At 35.5% G+C, this 18,712-nt stretch overlaps 1 protein-coding gene across 4 annotated transcripts in view; it reads left to right on the top strand.

Moving 5' to 3' along the window:
• Positions 1-18,712, top strand: part of SNX29 (sorting nexin 29) — a 120,464-nt gene that overhangs the window by 5,749 nt on the left and 96,003 nt on the right. For all 4 annotated transcript variants that reach the window (XM_063344366.1, XM_063344367.1, XM_063344365.1 and 1 more), the window contains exons 3-11: positions 189-241; positions 3,420-3,544; positions 7,109-7,289; positions 9,146-9,216; positions 9,997-10,245; positions 12,050-12,419; positions 13,130-13,248; positions 16,832-16,913; positions 17,441-17,523. In XM_063344366.1, the coding sequence (XP_063200436.1) occupies positions 189-241; positions 3,420-3,544; positions 7,109-7,289; positions 9,146-9,216; positions 9,997-10,245; positions 12,050-12,419; positions 13,130-13,248; positions 16,832-16,913; positions 17,441-17,523 (1,333 nt within the window). The remainder of the gene's footprint in view (positions 1-188; positions 242-3,419; positions 3,545-7,108; positions 7,290-9,145; positions 9,217-9,996; positions 10,246-12,049; positions 12,420-13,129; positions 13,249-16,831; positions 16,914-17,440; positions 17,524-18,712) is intronic.

Genomic DNA, 18,712 nt, shown 5'->3' with positions numbered 1-18,712 from the left:
TTTGAACTGCAAGAGTAACCCGTTAGTGGAACATTATACTGTAAAGCACTTTTTGTTGCAGGCTGTACTTGCCAATGCTTTATTTTGTACTGCTTCCTTTTTTGTAATGACTTTGTTTCTTATATGGAAATATTTCAAAATATTAAGTTTGTTAGTGTAAAAAAATTCTTAAAATCTCTTTATTGCAGTGTCAAATACGTTTTGGAGGAAGAAAAGAAATTGCTTCAGACTCCGATAGCAGGTAAAATAGTCTAAGAAACTTTTAACATGCTTAGATTGTGTTTCATAACGACATAATACATATGGCACAAAATACTTGACATGCTCAAAAAAACCCCAGTTCCTTTTGTTTACACAAACACTGACAAGGGACTCTGAAATTTCCATCTTGTTACGAATTTGACAGCTTAACAAAGAGTGTTTTATGAAGCTACAAGTGTTTAAGTGGCTGCAGAGTTCATGACAAAGCATTGAATTCTGAGGTCTGAACGTGAGTTTGGCAGAACTTATCTTCCCTGAAACCTCTTTTAAAATGAATGCATATTTATTGCCAATACACCTGTGTTTTGTGAAGCTTGACACTTGTGTCAAGTATGTTTAACGCATAAGAATTAAAATTTTCTTAATGATTATTTTTTCTTATTCTTGATACGTTTTTCTTCTCTTTTGTGTATGAGAAGTTGTTCCTTTTTATTAATTTAAGTAAAAAAACGTCATTTAATTCCTATTAGTTGTGTTTCTTGTTGAATATGGCGTATTGGTTTCTAAGGTGTGTAAAATGATGACTGACAGACGGAAATTGCAGTGCTTTTTGTATCCCATTGAGCCTTTCTCAGCATCTGTCCTACCGAAGAATCTTGGATAAATAAAACACCAGGATTAAATGCAGTTGTTGTCCTTTTTCTTATGTCCTTGAAGTTTGCCTTTTGGGAAGAAGTTAATTATCTATTGACCATTTAGAAATGGTGCATAAAATTCTCTCCAATCCCCTCCCAGTGCAGTCTTTGAGAACATGTCTAAGGGGGTGGTTTCACGGCTCCTGGAAAGCCAACATAACAATTCATTGCTACTGAAGGGTGGGGAGGATTCATGTAGCTCCTCAACGTCCCTGACTTCAGTACTACTCCCTTCCACCACTTTTGTAAGCCATGCCTGGTGATCGTCCAGCCCCCTCTGAATTAATTTAATAAAAGAAGAAATAATGCAAAAGGATAACTTTTTGCCATTTTAGTGAGTTAAATCAGTAAAACGTCTGGTGAATGCTAGAGTTGCTGCAAGGAGGGGAAGATCACACGGCTAGAAGCAATGGGAAGTGCAGAAGGGAAGAAGGATCAAGGGATGAGAGGGCAAACCCACCTTCTTTCAGAAGGACCTTGTAATGCAGGTCCTGTGCGTTCCCTGTGTGTGAAACTCCAGGCTAATGCTACTCCATGGCAGCATAAGCCTGTCTGACTTTTGGCTTCTTCTGTCATCCTGTCTTGCCCTTGGCTGTTTCAGCCTACAGTGTTTTGGGCGAAGACTTAGAGAAATAGTTGTTCTATTGAACTAGAATAGTGGAAACAGTTCAGGGTCTGTTCAACACAGGGTTTGTTGGACAGAAGCTGGTGTGAGGGAGGAAGCAAGAAGATGCAGGTGGGATGGAGGGATGGTGGGGCTGAGGCACCTAACAGTTGGACTGGCTGTGCAGCTGTAGCTGTTGGCACAGAAGCATCAACTAGAGGTAGTTTTTTAATCTTTACTCTTTAGTTTATGTGTATTGGTGATGTGTACCTTTGTAGTAGCTTGTGTGAACTCAGCTAGAAGGAATTACCTCCTATGTAGAGCAAATTTTCTGGATCTAAAACTTCTGCTTTGTTGCTCACTTTGCTTGATCAACTGCCTTGCTGCAGTTGTTTAAAAATTTGCATGATGATCTTTTGTCTTCTGATAAACACTGAGAGTTGGGATTCCAAAGATACAATGCTGGCTAAATTTTGCTTATAAATATGTTCCTTGGAATTCAGTAGACATGCTGAATAATGGATTATAGCTAGGCAGTTTCAGGATTAAAAATGCAGTGCAAATTACATTAATAGATGTTTTTTTTTCCTAAATTCCATGGTGTTTGAGGTTGTTACTATGTTAAATATTGTGAGATAATTTTGAAAATGAAGGTAGTCTGAAAATTTAGATCAAAATCCAGTAAAATCCATGATTCTCCAAATTTTGTTCTCCCAGTGCTTTTTTTTTGTCTTTGAGATTATAATTGTTCAGAGTTCTCCTATGTCTACGAACACTAGACTTCTCCATGTTTTCTGTATTTGTTTATTTAACATACCCTCGTGATGCTGTCTAGTAAATACAATACCTGTGCTGGGCATTGTAGAGTACCTGATTTTTTAAATTTTATTTTGTTTTACTAGTGGCTGAATTTTCCTGCAGAATGCTGCACAGTTTTTCTTGCTTTGATTCTTAATGCACGTGGATTTTTAATAACATGATCTCTCTCACAGAATCTAGTTTCTGTTCTGCTTTTTCTGAATTGAAAAGGTCAAGATTGTTTTTTTTTTTCCTGGGTGGTCATGTATCTGCTGGAATTTCCATTTTTAACATCAGAGTCTTTTTGGCAAAAATAAATCACAACTGCTTCACAATCATTTTGAGTGTTGTTGAATTATATTCTACTTTATTAATAAAGTTTTCCTAACAAAGTAAAGTTTTACTAACATAAATGTACTGGCAAGCATTCTGTGTTAAAAGCTCTTCTGTCCAGGGCAGTTGTGGTAAATATACCTTGTTTTCTGTCAGTGCTTCTCCTGCAATTTTGTGGTTTTTTGTCACCCTGAATAGAACTCTAGTTGTGGAATGTCGGGGCAGGGTCCTGAGCTTTCCTGAGAAAAATCCTGAGAGAAAAATCCTGAGAGAAAAATCCTGAAGAAATCCTGAGATTTCTTATTTTTCTATGCCTAGGATTTCTGAAGGACACTAAAATGTATGTTTAATTGTTTTACTGGGCTTGAATTATAGCGTACTAATGCAAATTAACAGAATTGTCTGTTAATTTTATAGGAAGTTACAGCATACTTCCAAATGATCATTCATTGCATGTGTAGTACAAAGTATATTTATGAAAAGTAGGTAGTCTGAAGCTGAAATAACATGAGTAACAACCACTCTAGCAGGTGAGGATGATTTCTCCAATTGATTACCAGTTCTTCTGAATGTAATTTGTGCCCCAGTTTTGGATAGTCATGATGAGACTGGGGGTATAAATAGATTATGCTGTTTGCAAATAATGAGATTAGTGCATACAAGGAGTCTTTCACTACTTAAAATAGTTAACCTTTACATTCTCTATTCAGAGATTTGGAATAAACCTGCTCTATAGAAACATAGTTGATTGTTCTTTTCACGTGATTTCTTTAAAAATTCTGTTGCAGAGTCACTTGTTTGTGTGCTCAGTTTGAAGCTGTGTTACAGCATGGTCTGAGGAGGAGCCGAGGATTAGCATTAACAGCAGCAGCAATCAAACAGGCAGCAGGTTTCTCCAGTAAAACTGAAACAGGTAATTCCTTAATTATAACTATTCTATTTTAAACAGTTGGTAAGTGCAAGCGATATGATTTCTAATGGCAGTTTTAAGCAATCTACCAAACTGCAGACTGTTGGTAGCATACTTAATTCTCACTTAATAATCTCATTAAGCAGTGAAAAAGGTTATTGCTTCCTTAATGTAGTTTAACTTTCAAACCAAGTTTCTCTAGAAATTTAAGTGTTTGGAAATCTGCACTTCCTACAGTTCCACCATGAATAGTATCATTGGCAAATTTATTTTGAATTGTGGTAGGGATAAACATTGTGTAGTTGTGCTGTTAAGTTATTACTACAACATTTTAATTCTTAACCTTGTCTTACTCTGTTCTTTAACTGCCATATTCTGTAGCATCAGATACATTTAAGTATTGATGTAATTTTAAAAACAAAACTCACATTAATTATGGGTTGACATTACAACTTGGGTTGTTTTTTAATACTTTCTCCACATTTAAAGAAAAGATTCCTTTATTTTTTTTGCCTTCTCTTCACCTTGAAGTTTCCCTTGGTTTTGTTTTATTTTTTTCCAAAAGTGTATGAAACTGTTAGTCTTCATCAGTTTTGTGTGAAATTTGACATACGGTATCTTTTTTCTTAAACAGGGTACACACAATATAAAGAAGTTTCTTTATGGCTTTTGAAACTCCGTTAAGTGTAACATGTAACACATACCGGGGTTTTGTTTTGTTTTGTTTTTTTTAAATATATGCAGTGGTACTAGAATTGTTAATACATTTTGCTCTCCAACGATAACTTCCAGTTACACCAGACAACTGCATATGATGGATATTACAATAACACAAAATGTGTAGTTTGATATAATGGGGTTTTTAAGTTGCTGTAACAACAGACTTGTTTTCTGTGGTTGATAGGGTGAAATGTTGGGTCTTGCGTGCTGACTTTTCTGCCAATGGGTTAAACCCTCCAGACTTAGCTTTTTTTGGGAGTTAAAATTGTTAGTTGCTGTGGTTAGAAATGGAAATGATAGACTAAGGCTTTTGGTTTATAAACTTTATTTAATGATAATCTCAATTAAAAGTGAAAGAATTAATACTTCCAACTATAGCAAAGAATGTTGTACTATGAGAGACTTGTGACAAATATGAAACTGTACTTTAATTACTTGATGGAATAGACACTGAAATACACAATGGCTGCACAGTATAAATTGTTTTCTTTACTTCCCTCCCTCCGCCCTGCGTGAGGAGGCACTGAACCTAGCTTCAGGATAGATCTCTATGCTCTCAGCTTGGGACATGACCACTGTTCGGTGGTGATTAATGATTGGCAGTATTGCAGTTACCGGAACTTTGTTATAATTAAAATTAAATAAACTGTTTGGACAAAGTGATTAATATTTGTGTGAACTGCATAATATCAGCGTCTTTTCTGCCTACAGTTCAATTGTAAAAATTGCGTTTTACTGAAATTAAAATGATCTTACTTCTGAATAATAAATATTGGATTATTTGCTATGAAAAATAATGTCAATAGTTAGGACTTGGATTTTCATTTAACACTACTCTCAAAGAAGATAACTTAGTCATTTGAAAATGCCACTTACGTTACTGTTTTTATAAAGTGTGTCATGGAGGGACTTAGAGTATAGAATACTCTTAATTTCCATTGGATAGATTTTGATTAAAAACTGATAATCCAAATTCTGAAGCTTTTCAAAATCCTTGATATCTGTAAATTATCAGAATGCCAAGAAACACCGAGTTTCACTCTCAGCACAAGGGGAAATCTGTTTATTTTCTCTATTCCTGTAATATTTTCACTTCCTACTTTAGTATCGCTTTGAGCTTTAGCAAGACGGAAGAAAAGAATGAATTTTATTGGTCAGAAGAAACAACGAAATCCTGAAATCACTATCATCTTGATACAAATCTGGCATTTTAAGGAATGCTTTTTTTTACATATACATGTGTTTTATTTTTGAAACGCAGATCAAATAAGTTGAACGCAAAGGAGTAAGACGTATCTGAATGCTTTTATTTATTCAGTGGACCTCCTTATTGTTTGCACGTTAATGTGCCTATGAGGTCCTAGATCAGCAAAGTATACCTTTAGCTTTGCATCCTGCATTATCAATTCAATGGTTCCTGTGCTTTGCACATTTGTCTAATTTAGAAGACTCTGGGTTGTTCTTGCGTAGCTGTCAGACCTATGTGGCAAAACTTCTAGTTAGTGAATCTAACCTGCTTGTTATGTGTTTAGGTTTATAAAATTGTATTATAAACTTTGTTAATCTAATGCTGTATTTGGCTTTCAGCAGAGATTAATAAAAAACCCTCATAAGCCAGCTGAGCATGTTTCACCAAAAGAAGTCGTAAGCTGTTGTGAAAACCTATTCAAAATCCGACTGCATGCTCTTATTTAGCAGAAAGAAGCATCGTGGATGACGTTTTCTTAAAATTCTTACTACATTAAAAAAGATTCAGGAAAGTGATAAGCAAGGAGTGGCAGGATCAGTCTGTTTTCTCTCTCGTGTGAATTTTTTTTTTCCTCTTAAAATTTTTTTTTTCTCTTAAAAATATCCTATTTGTCTTAAATTAGTTTCTTAATATGTTAATAACTGTAGATTACCAGCTTTCAAACTGTTCTAGTTATTCGAGCAATTCTGTTTATAACAAACCAAAGCCACGTGAACATTAATGTTATATTTTAAGATACTTCTAAGCAGTATGTATTTGATGCAACATTAGTGTGTCATGCTTGCCAAACTATACCATATAGTAATGATTTGAGTCTTACAGATGAATTATCTGATGTTTGGTTGTTCTTTTCTCCCTGAGAAAATGGTAAGAGGTGGATTGTAATAAATATGTGCTTATAACATGTTCTTAATTCAGTTAAGAAACAAGAATATGTAAAATACTAGGTGTATTATTGTACGTTTACAATTACTGATGTAGATTTTTGTTACCTTCAATCGAGAATTTTGAGGCAACTGCAAAAAAACCTTTTTATCAATATTTGTGGACAGGGCAGGGAAACTATTTTAGTGGAAAGGTGTATTGTTGCCTTTCAAATGTAACACTTTTTATTTTTTAAGGTAGCATGCATTTGTCATTTGCATGTCTGCAAATTCTGGAGTTGCCTGTTCCTTTGGACCTAGCTTCTAACACTTCACAATCAGCAGACGGATAGAGTTCTAAAGAACTTTTTTCGTTTGCCTAGTACACTCCCAGCAGAACATGTGAACTTTTTCTATGGATGAAATACTGGCTTAAATGCGCTTGTAAATGTGAATTCTATGTAAAAATATAAGGTAGAATCCTTTAGTGTGTGTGTTTTTCTTTTTCAATGAAGTGAAAAGTTCTAAGTGCTTAAATAGCCTAAGTTCTGTAGAAATAAATAACCTATTTAACTGGAGAGTTATACAAAGATGGTAAATGATTCACCTTTGTTCATAGTTATATACCATTACCTGCTTGTTTTATAAACCACATGTCAATGCATTCAGAGCATATGAGCTTAGCATTTTTTGGTGCATTTTTAGTTACTATTTTTATTATTTTTTTTATTCCAGAGCCAGTGTTTTGGTACTACGTGAAAGAAGTTCTGAATAAACATGAACTGCAGCGCTTTTACTCTCTGAAGACAATTACTACAGATATTGGTAGAGGCCGGGCTTGGTTGCGCTGTGCGTTAAATGAACATTCCCTGGAAAGATACGTTCATATGCTGCTTGCAGATAAGAGTCGACTCAGGTACTGTATTTGATATCTTTGTAATGCAGGAAATGTATTGACAAAGGAAGTACTGAGATTAAAAAAACCAACCAACTAGCAAAAAACCACAGCTGTAATAATACACCATATTAATTGCTACGCTAGTGAAGCCGCTTAACCTCGTACTTTGGTTTTGTTCGTTTTTGAGATTTTGGCAAACATTAAGCTAGTGGCTGGTATCAACACGTGACCTGAAACTGGCTTCATTCTAGCATGTGAGAATATATGCCTCTATCTTCATTTCCATCCTCTTTCCTAACTCCCTTCCCTATTCTTTCAACAGTTTTCCTCACTGAGACCTTGTCATTGTGCTTTGAGGTGCCCCGCTCATTCCATTAAAACAGTACACAGTTGCAGCCTTGATCTTATTCATCAATGGTAGTGCCTGTTGCCTTTTGGAGATGCCCATCCTGTAACTGAAAAGCTCCAGTAGTCAAGCAATAGGTAGCTACTACTGCAGATCACTTGGAAGTGGTTTTGTACCAATTTGTGAACCTTCTTGTTACAGGCTTACTGAGAATAACTTACTATGCAGTGTGAAATCCTAAGGTACTTTGGATGTGCAAAACGCACTTAAATTCACACTTAACTGAGTCTGACCATTTTCCTCATACACCTGCAGCTCCTTTTCTTTGAAAATTTGGGATATTTTCCGATCTTACCAATAACTGTTGAGCTTGAGCAAGTCCAGTGGATTCAGCAGAAAGGCATTCTTTCCATTTGCATCAATTAGTAGATCTACTGGATAAGATTATTGCCAGAACTGAGCTTGTTAATACCTCTGTTTCATTTTTAGTCTGTTGCAGTCCTCTGTAGCTTTCTTGCAAGACAGATTTTGATATGAAATCAAATAAAGACAAATGAAAAAACAGAGGAAAAATATCTGAAAACCCCGTTGTAAGGAAATTAGAGACTTGGATTGCTGTGTTGCTTTTTGCTCTCATACTTGTAGCAATACTTATGCAGTGTCAGGATTATCAGCACTGTCTGAGTTGTACATTAAAAGGCTTATTCCAGAATGTTTATGATTTAAATGTTATCCAAATTCAAATGGGATTTACACAATCAGTTTACATCCCTGATTCTTACCTGTTTTGGAATGAATCTGTCAAAATTGTTTAATATAATTTCTTGTTATCTGTTTTTGTGTTTAGGTAACTGAATGCTGATAGCAAAAAACCAACATCCTGCTACTAAAAAGAACCAGGTTTAGAGCACAACTAAATTCATGTGTTCACAGTGAAATACATGTTAACGTTTTTTTTTTCTTACATCCAAATTCCTAGTTGACTCAGCTATTCAGGGTAATTGATGTTGCTTTGGGCATTGAAACAGGTCATCTAATTGTAGAGTAACAGACTGGTTTGGGTTAGAAGAGACCTTTAAGGTCCAGACTGCTGTGGGCAGGGACATCTTAACATTGTATCAGGTTGCTCAAGATGAAGTGGATCTTTTTGTTTTCGTGCTTTCTAATATTTTATAAAATGGCTTGGTAATTATGGTCAACTATAGTTATTTAAAAACTGATATATGCAGTATAGCAGTAAGTGTAGAGAAATATTGGGACTGCTAATATAGAACGAACCTCCTTGCCCTGAGTGGCTTTTTTCCCATAAAAAAAATGCAGAGCTAAAACTGAAGATAAAATCCTATTTAGCATGTCTTTGATAATTGTTTAGAGTTCTATATATTTCAGGGCTTCAGGGAGTTACTGTGACATATAGTTTGATCCATTGCTGTACTCATACTAATTTTTCAGTGTTTTCATGGTTTTTAGAAGTGAAATACATGTTAATATAGGACTGCATATTCCTTTTTTTCCTCTCTAATTGTAGTGTCTTCTATGAAGACTGGTCTTTTATGATGGATGAAGAACGTTCTAGTATGATCCCTACGATGGCAGCTGGTAAGACTTTCTCTTAAACGCTACTGTTCTTGGAAAACTTTTTCGTTTTGGGATGTTATGTCTGTTTGTGGTTGTGAGGAGCTTCTCTAACACACTCTGCTTATGTGGAGAATGTGTGTCAGATGCATACTCAGGGTGAATAGCCAAGGTATTATGGCAATTTATGCTATGAATTGATGAACTGTTAAAACACTGGATCTGGCCTTCCTACAGGAAGGGGTTATTCCTGACTAGAAAAGAGCAATGATAGACTTTCATAGCAAGACGCAAATTATAGGTAAATACATAGAAGAAGAGTAAGAGTAAGGAATGATAACAGATAATTTACTTTTCTAGAGTTTGACCAGAGAAGCGATGTATTATTACCTTTTACACCCTTTTTCTCAGATACATGATACCTGCATTGTTCTTCACCTGCATCTTCACAAGAGTTTTTGTTAATAGAATATAGGATTCAACAAATATTAAAGGTTGTAGTGAAATGGGTTTAAATAAAAGGTTATAAATAAACAAGTTCACAGTACTTACTGCTTATTTAATGCGCAGCTGAACAGCCATCAAGATAAATTCAGAACTGATTGCATCAGCTTGATTATCATCTGAAAAAGAATGAATGATACATGAAAGAATAAGAATTCATACATGGAGAACTGTGGAAATATTGGGGGAAAAATGTTTTACATGCCATATCTTTGTTCATCCTTAGATTCTGTCTTCGTAACTTTTGTATGAAGTATACAGTGGGTTTTTGGTCTTTTTTCTGCTTTTTTTTATCTGAAGGTCTGAACTCCATTCTTTTTGCAATCAACATTGATAATAAGGATTTAAATGGGCAGAGCAAATGCACACCCACCGTGTCTGATTTGTTAAAGGAATCAACGCAAAACGTAACCTCATTATTGAAAGAATCCACTCAGGGTGTTAGCAGCCTTCTTAGAGAGATAACTGCATCATCTGCTGTCTCAATTCTAATAAAACCTGATCAAGACACTGACCCGCTTCCTGTTCTCTCAAAGAATGTAAATGCTGGTAAGCATTTTTGCAATGTTAGTGCCATTCAGAAACTTATAAAATATTCAAGTGTGTTTAGGTTACATTTCCAATTAAATTTAATGCACTGTTATGGAACAAAAACTTAACAATAAGTGCACTACATATACAAACTAGTTGAGTGTGAAATGACGAGTATGATTTTTTTTTTTTTAGAAATACTGGTGTGAATACTAAATATGTATTTTAGCTTTTTTGTATCGCTGTGAGAGGGAAGCTAAAACAATCTTACTGGTAAAGTGCTTTGCTTGCAACCTGAATTTAAATTTCTTATTCATGAGATTATATCTTGCAGTTTGTGGTGTAATGATTTTTCATTTTTTAATATGTTTTTCTTTTGGCACTTTATCAGTCAGAAATACACTGCTGTATGTCTGTTGTTATATATCAGATAAAAATCTTAGCTTGTAATCTTCTTCAGGCAGCACCCATGTTTACAGTCTGAATTCCTATATGAAGTAAGTAATTACCACAAGTGAAAATTTACTCGTAAGCTCTTTTTACCTTTAAATATGTTAGTGTTGCAACCAGTTTGTAGGTTATTAGTTACTAATGAAGACCCAAAATCTTAATCTTTTATTAATTGAAATTAATTAAGCAAAATGTGATATTCATTATATGTTTTCAGTTCCAAAAATAGCAAAGGAATATTATATCATCTTTATTTCCAGAAGTTGAGCTGAAAGAATGTTTTCCTTTGTAAAGGTACAAAACTGCAGGAAGATTCTGGGATTTGTTTGTTTTTCAGTTAAGAAACAAGTTTTGAGTTTAGGCTTTAAATTGTTTTGGTTATGAGAAAAAGGAAAAAAAGCCACGTGAATGCTATCTGGTAGGAATAGAAGTTGAGATAAAATCTATTTTTTAGTGCTATTTAAAACAGACTTTGTCTCAAAACATGGTTTTCAAAAAAAACTTGTGGTAAAGCTTTTGTTGTTTAGCACTTTAAATGAGATTAAAATAGTAGGGGGTACTTGACTTGGGATAACTTTATTAGTAAAGAATAGGCTTGCAAGATAAAATGACAGAATAATTGACCATATTCTGCACGTGACTCTACAACATAATATACGTTATGTGTACAGTACATGTGTATACAATACATGTAACGTACAATTTACAATAAAATGTCACTTTCAAAAAATCGGGTTTGTTCAAATGCCGTTATATGTTGAATGTTAGAGCAAGTCAGATGTTTTCATTGAAGTCTATGTTCTTTGCTTGAATTCTCTTTGCATCCAGAATGGGTTTTAATACCCTCTTACTCTTCAAAGTACATTAATGTGTTTTGTGGATGTATAACAGCTGGACTTGAATTAAATAAAACAGTTTAGTCCCTGTGTGAGCTGTCTTGATGGGTGAATTTCTGGTATTTCTTAGAGTGCTTCAACTTTGCAAGATCACTTAGCCTCATGTGCACATAGGAATCCGTTAGAATAGGTGATAATTTAAAAATAAGTGCTGTCTCAGCGTAGGTGTGATGTAATCAGAGAGGATTTCAGGTATTTCTATACCAAGAACTAATTAGCTGAGGGAGGGAGCGAGTTTAATTCCTTTTTCTGAAATCTGACTGCTCAATTTCCAGAATATAGACAAAAGTAACTAAAATGGTAGGTAGAGATTTAAAAGCTCGTGTATATGGAAAGATAATGAAATGCCTTGTAGATCTTAAGTGGATTTTTCTTTACTAAACTCATTTAGTACATGAGTTTCTTTTTAAGAAAAAAACAAGTGTATTACATTGTTTCCCTTTTTTGAACTATATAAACCTTTATGTTGCTGCTAGATTTGAAATATAAAAAGGATCGAAAAAAGAAGAAGAGAGTGACAAATATTATTTCATTTGATGAAGAGGAAGATGAGCAAAACTTGGGGGATGCCATGAAGACTCCAATTACAGGAGAAAGTTCAGAAGAGAGTGTAGACAGATCTTCAGGTTTTCTATTGCCCTCAACTGAAAGCTCTCTTGGAAAAAATTTTAACGGGAATGAAAGTAACCATTCGTGGAAGAACAATTCAGTATTCATGAATGGAGAGTATGAATACCAGAAACTAGACGTGAAGAGCATTGATGATGAAGATGCAGATGAGGATGAGTTATATGGAAAAATGTTACAAAATAAGGGCACAGAAGGTGAAACTGAAGCTTCTGAGAAGTAAGTAATGTTGCAGGAGCCAGGGTAAATTTTCTGTGCTTCTCCCCCCCCACCCCTTCCTTCATGGCAAATTTATGTAACTAACTGAACTACAGGTTTTCTCTCTCTTTTTTTATTTTTTTTTTCTTTTTAGGACCTCCCCCTTTTTTTTTCCCCCTTTTCCATTGTTTCAACCATTTGGACCTCTGTGATGATGGTATTTTGCTTCTAAGTTCCAATGAAAATCAAAATTTCAAGATTTCAGACTGTTCTCCTTCAAGTTCTCAGTTGTTGAAATTGTTGCATGGTGTAGCCAGGCTATAATTCTGGCCTGTTTGAAGTTTTCCTTATTCTTACTGTGATATCAACTCTATTTTGGCTTCACAGTAAACCCACATATTTCAAATAGAATAAGCCTGTTACCATCAGAGTAGATAGTTAAACAATACAAGACAAAACTGAGAGAAAAAGACCAATTTTAGATACTAATATTCCCTCTTTATTTCTGATGCAGAAATCCCTTTGGAGAAAAAGAGGCAAGCAACGATTGTCTCATCTGTTTTGGATTCGTCTGATCTTTAATGTATTTATGTATGTCTGAACCAAGAAATTGGCAGGCATATTGAAATAAAATTTTTCTTGCCCTGATATCCCTGAAAGAAATATAAGCATCGTGAACATAAATATTGACTGTATAAATAGGTTGTTTTGTTTGTTTATTTTGAATCTAGGCCGCATGAAATTGGCACATGCAATTCTCAGATATGCAGTTGGACTTCTCTGCAGGTCCTAAATGATGACTCAGATGTTCTATTTCCTGTGAGTGCCGTTGGCTCTTACTCCCAAACAGGTAGGTATTTTAATTTACTGAATTGCAGCAAACTTTATAACAAGCAAACTTTGTAAGAAGCTGCAAGTGTGTTTGAGAATTTGAATTCAAATTAATCTTGACAGATTGGAGAAAGTATCAAATATTGGATGCGGTTCAATAGAAGCTGTTATCTGTTTATATACAGGATGAGAAATGATTGGCTAGGAAATACTTCTTCAGAAAAGGATATGGGAATCATAGAATGGTTTGGGTTGAAAGGGATCTTCAAAGATCATCTTGTCCAACCCACCTGCCACAGGCAGGGACATCGTTCATTAGATCAGGTTGCTCAGCCCTGACCAGCCTGACCTTGAATACTGCCCACGGCTTCTCTGGGCAACCTGTTCTAGTGTCTCATCACCCTCATCGTAAAAAAATTTTCTTCCTTATGTCCAATCTAAATCTGCCCACTTTCAGTTTAAATCGTTTTTGTCCTGTCACTGCAGACCACTGTAAAAAGTCTCTCTCCATCTTTCTTATAAGCCTTCTTTGTATTGAAAGGCTGCTCTAAGGTCTCCCCAGAGCCTTCTCTTCTCCAGGCTGAACAATCCCAACTTTCTCAGCCTTTCTTCACAGGAGAGGTGCTCCAGCCCTCTGGTCATTTTTGTGGCTCTCCTCTGGACCCATTTGAACAGGTCCATGCCTTTCTTGTACTGTGGACCCCAAAACTAGATACAGTACTCAAGGTGGGGTCTTAGGAAAGCAAAATAGAAGGTGAAAATCACCTGCCTCAACCTGCTTGCTAATTTTTGATCTGCCAGTACCCTCAAGTAGTTTGCTGCAGGGAACCCGTTATAGTGGGTCACAAGCTGATAGTGAATTAGCAGTGCCATGCTTCTGCAGTAAAAGGACGCTTCATACGGACATGTATAAATGAAAGTGTCATTTGAAAATTTATGCTCAGTTGGCTCTGATGTGGCTTCAGCTGCAGCATTGTATGCAATTTGTGGTACTGCGCTTCAAGAATGAGGTGGACGTTTGGAGATCTTGAAGCAATCAATGAAAATGGTCGAATGTATGGATTAAGAAGACCTGGTCCTTTTCCAGTATCTGTATTGGTACCAAAAACAATCAAAAAACTTCCACCACACCCCAACCACCATGTCCCATCTCCCTCCCGGTTAATATTTTGCTAGCTGTTTATAAAACATTGCTTTTATAGAACTTTGGGTATGTATTCTCATTTCAGTGACCACTTAAAAACTTCTCGGTTGCATTCAGATAATGTTTTAATTGTAAAATATTTAATATTTTTTGCATATACATTGTGTGTGCCAAGAGTTTAAATGGACCATTAATTGAAGAACTATGGAAAAATTGTAATTCAGTTCTGTTAAGTTCAGTGATAAAAATAATGTGAATCGTAAAATAATGCTGTACTGCCCTCTGCTGTATTTTAAGACATGTACCTCTTAAGAAATGCCAGTGGTTCCAAAAAATAGATACATTTTAGTTGTTTTTTTTTTTTTTTCTTGTGCTCCTACATTTTTCAGTTTATGAAGGAATGGATTCAGAAAACATTATGTAGTTTGTGGCATAGTGTTCTCTTACAGAACACTAACAGAAACTGTTAGAAAAAGTCCATAGATTTATAGGAGTTTGCTGACTGTGACAGATGGAAATCTGGAATACAAGTAAGCATTCCCATTCAGGGAGGGGCAGAGTGGAACAGGAACTCGCAGTTGAGCTGTGAGAGTTAGTGGACAGTTAAATGTCGCAAGGCATCAGGACCTAGAGCTAGAGGTTTGTAGCAGAAATTAAAAGTCAGGAGACCAAGCCAAGACTTAGTACTGGAGACAGATGGTGAGAGAGGAAACAATAAGTGTAACGGGCTTACTTTTATTTAGGAGATACCAAAGATCCTTGTTTCATCTTGCTTCATCTCATAACTGTTTTGAAGGTGATGCTCAGACTACTAGAGATGATCAACAGCCGTCCCATTCAGATCCCTTCTATCACAGTAAACAGATATTTTCAGTTCTCCTCCTGCCTCTCTTTCTTTGTGGTAAACCCTATGGTCCAGCATGCAAGCCAGAACGATATGGAATTGGGCTGCTGAAAGGAATCTTCAGCAGTTATAGGAAATGGCAACGCAGAGTCTGCTGTCTGATTTCGTGATTTCAACTTCCCATGCTGACACTGGGCCCTGCTGAACAGTCCCGAACTGCCAGTGTGTGCAGGCTGCTTTCACTGAAACGCCCATCATGCAACCCAAATGTCAGCCAGTCAGGGAGTGGGATACACATGGGTACGGTCACACTCTCCCCAGCTGTAATGATAGTTAGATGAGATTGAAAGCTGCCTTAGGCAGTTTTTCGCTTGACTTTGAAAGTTACACTTTTGCTAGATGAATCAGAGGGGAACGTGTGTTAGCTTTTTCTTTGGGCAGTTCTGCCCAGTAACTGGCAAGCTCATTATTATTGTGACAACATTTTTGCTAAAACATGCTTAATGAGCTCTTGTAAAATATATAGTTTAACCCAATATTTTGGTTTATAGGTCTTAATACAGATAAATAACAAGACATACATATTTGAAATAGATTACAGTATAATCTGTAGTATTGTGTGTTAATATCGGTGTTTTCAGTTTTAGTCTGTTACAGTGCTTCAGGGATGTGTCAGGGCAGATCATATCTCCATGTAACTAGAGATGAGAGAGCCTGAGTCAAAATTCAGTTGGTTGGAACAAAAATGGAGTACACATTTTAGGAACTGAGCTTCAGTAAACTCTAATGCTTAAAAAATGAACTTTCTCCTCTGTAGTCATTCTGACAGAACTCTAATTCCCAGTAACTTTTTTCATAGAATTTCTGCTTTTAAAATTATGTCCTATTTTAGCTCATGATTTTAGGATTCATGTTAGCTTGGTAACGCTTACGTAGTGAAATGCAAAAACATCAATAAAATGTGATTTTTGTTTCTTTCCACCTGAACTGCCATAATCACATGGCCGGTAATGTGTATATTTTGATCCTGACAGTTGTGGAACTGTGGAGAGATGCGTATTATCCATGCTTTTTAAAAAATATATCATCTGTTTGATTCCTGTTGTTTGGTACATAGGCATAAGGAGCCAGAGAAAAGCTGTGGTGCTCTGTTGGGAATGCATAAAGGACTGATGTCTTTGCAAGGTTTCATGTGCTGGGGACTAACCACAGACTATTTTCCTGCAAGTCACACAAGATTTTTAAAGGCCACGTGGTGGTTATACTGGGGCTTGCACTTGCAAAAATATTAGTATTTTGCAAGTATTCAGTAAGAAGTCTCTTCATAGCTTTTGCAACATTGTGATCAATGTAAAATGTACATCTAAATTATAATTCAGGAATTGTGCAATACTAATTTTTTTCTAAACTTTACAAGGACTTTACAATCCCACTGGCATTCAGGATGAATGTGCAGAAGCCAACCATGGAGAAAGAATTTAGTGTTTAAAAGTTTTGGTAAAGATGAGTATTTCCAGTTAAAAATGTAACCGCCTTCCTTCTGGTTTTTATTTTATTTTATTTTTTTAAGTACTGTTAACTGAAGAAAGCTAATGCTTGTGCTCTCTACTTTAGATAACTTGGAGAATGGAGAGGGGCATGAACATGCTGTTCATGCGGTAGAACTGGTTCCAAGAAGATCTGATCTTCCTTACAGGTATGTATTGAACATGTTGTTCTTAAAAGAAAAAAATCTTCACTCTGTAGCTGCCAACTTATTACCTAATGAATACTACTTACTAGTACTAATGCATAGTACCTACTCAGTACTGGAAACCAAACTATTCATTAGGGTACTTTTGCAAATGTTTGGAAAGACAAATGCAAAACCCTACACTTCCCTTTTCGCATAGTTTTGTTTATTGAACTTTTCCTAATGATCTTGAAGAAGTTATGTAGTCATGTCAAATAACAGGCAGACTTAGCTTCCTGGCTTTGAAAATAGGTTTTATGTTGTTTTTTAAGTTACTTGTTACTGTATTCTCCATGGCTTCTTGATTTGTATCTTTTTGTGTGTATTCTTAAATCAGACTCACAACAGATACATTAAAGGATAATTAAACATAAGTTGATTGAATACGGGTTAATATGATGACAATTCTACCTTCTGGAATGCTTTGTTCTTAAGTTTTGAATTTAGGATTTTATTTTCATTTATTGATGATATTGTACTTTTATGACTAGAGTGGAAGTCAGTGCTCCAGCTCAAGTGAATACTCTAAGCAATATGTTGCCGTCAGCCACTGTGCCAGAATCCATGACAATTAGTAAGTACTTCCTTGAGGTATCTAGGTTGATGGAATTAACTTTGAAAGTCCTATAACTGTTCATGTCTATTTTTATTTCAGTAAGATCTTTTTAGAGAGGCATATAACACTCCATTTCTAATATACTGGCCATGTTGGAAATGACTGCTTGAAAATGGTTTTTGAATTGGCAGATCCCAGGTTATGGTTCATTGCAACTGGTATGTCGTTAGCTTCTTTTTCCAGGGAGCTAATGTCATCCTTATAGTAGATGTGGCTTGAGTAATTAAATGAACAATAATGATTTAATTTGATTAACGTCTTTAAATCTCTGCAAGCTCTGAAAACACTAATGGTTGCTTCTGATGTGGTCACTTATTTTGCCAGCTTTCATTAATGCCTAGTTGTAAGAAAACCGAAACAAGCCTGGAACTCTTTTCATGTATGTTCAGTCTGTGGTTTTGATATGGAAATCTGCTCCAAACATAAATATGGACTTTGATAAGCAAAAACTTTAGTTAAGATTAAGGTGGAGGACAGTCATATTTTCAGTGGTGTTAAGAGTTGAGCTGGACAGGATAAAATAGCCTTTGCTGTAAAAAGAGATTAGTACAGGCATTTTTTCCTTTTTCTTCACATAAACTTGTAAAAAAAAAAGACTTAGTTCCTAAACTGACTAGCTGTCTGAACGTGTAAACCAGTATGGTTTCATTTACCTCACTGTACAGGTAGTTTTGTAACTGAACTGGTGGATATGGCTTTGTTCCTACAGCTCTGGGGTGTGTGTTTGTCTCTTTCTTTTTATAAATTTAAATATGTACAAATTTTAAATTATGACATTTGGGAAGTCAGAAGTGATGCAGCCAAGACTATTTTCTGAAAATGATTTATGAAAATCATCAAAATGAATGAACCCTTAATATATTCTAATTTTGTGTTCTAATATCGCCTACAAATGGTACCCGTGTCAAAGTATGTTAAAGCAGATAGACCATGCATTTTCGCTGGATGCTGTGTCAAGCTCTGGCATGGGTCTGCTGACTGACCTTTACAAAGATGAAAAATCCTTTCTAACAGGTTACTTTATGAAGTAGGAAACTAGTTTTGAGACTTTTAAGTGACATAATTGAAGGTGTAGATGGAGGTGCTGTTAACAGTGTGATGCTTAAGTCACTCGCTATTCTCTGTTCATGTTATTACTACATTATCC

This window comes from Chroicocephalus ridibundus, chromosome 8 (genome assembly GCF_963924245.1).
Source record: "Chroicocephalus ridibundus chromosome 8, bChrRid1.1, whole genome shotgun sequence".
Lineage (NCBI taxonomy): Eukaryota > Metazoa > Chordata > Aves > Charadriiformes > Laridae > Chroicocephalus > Chroicocephalus ridibundus.
Note: the sequence above shows the minus strand (reverse complement) of the source record. Positions and strands in the feature narration are given on the sequence as shown.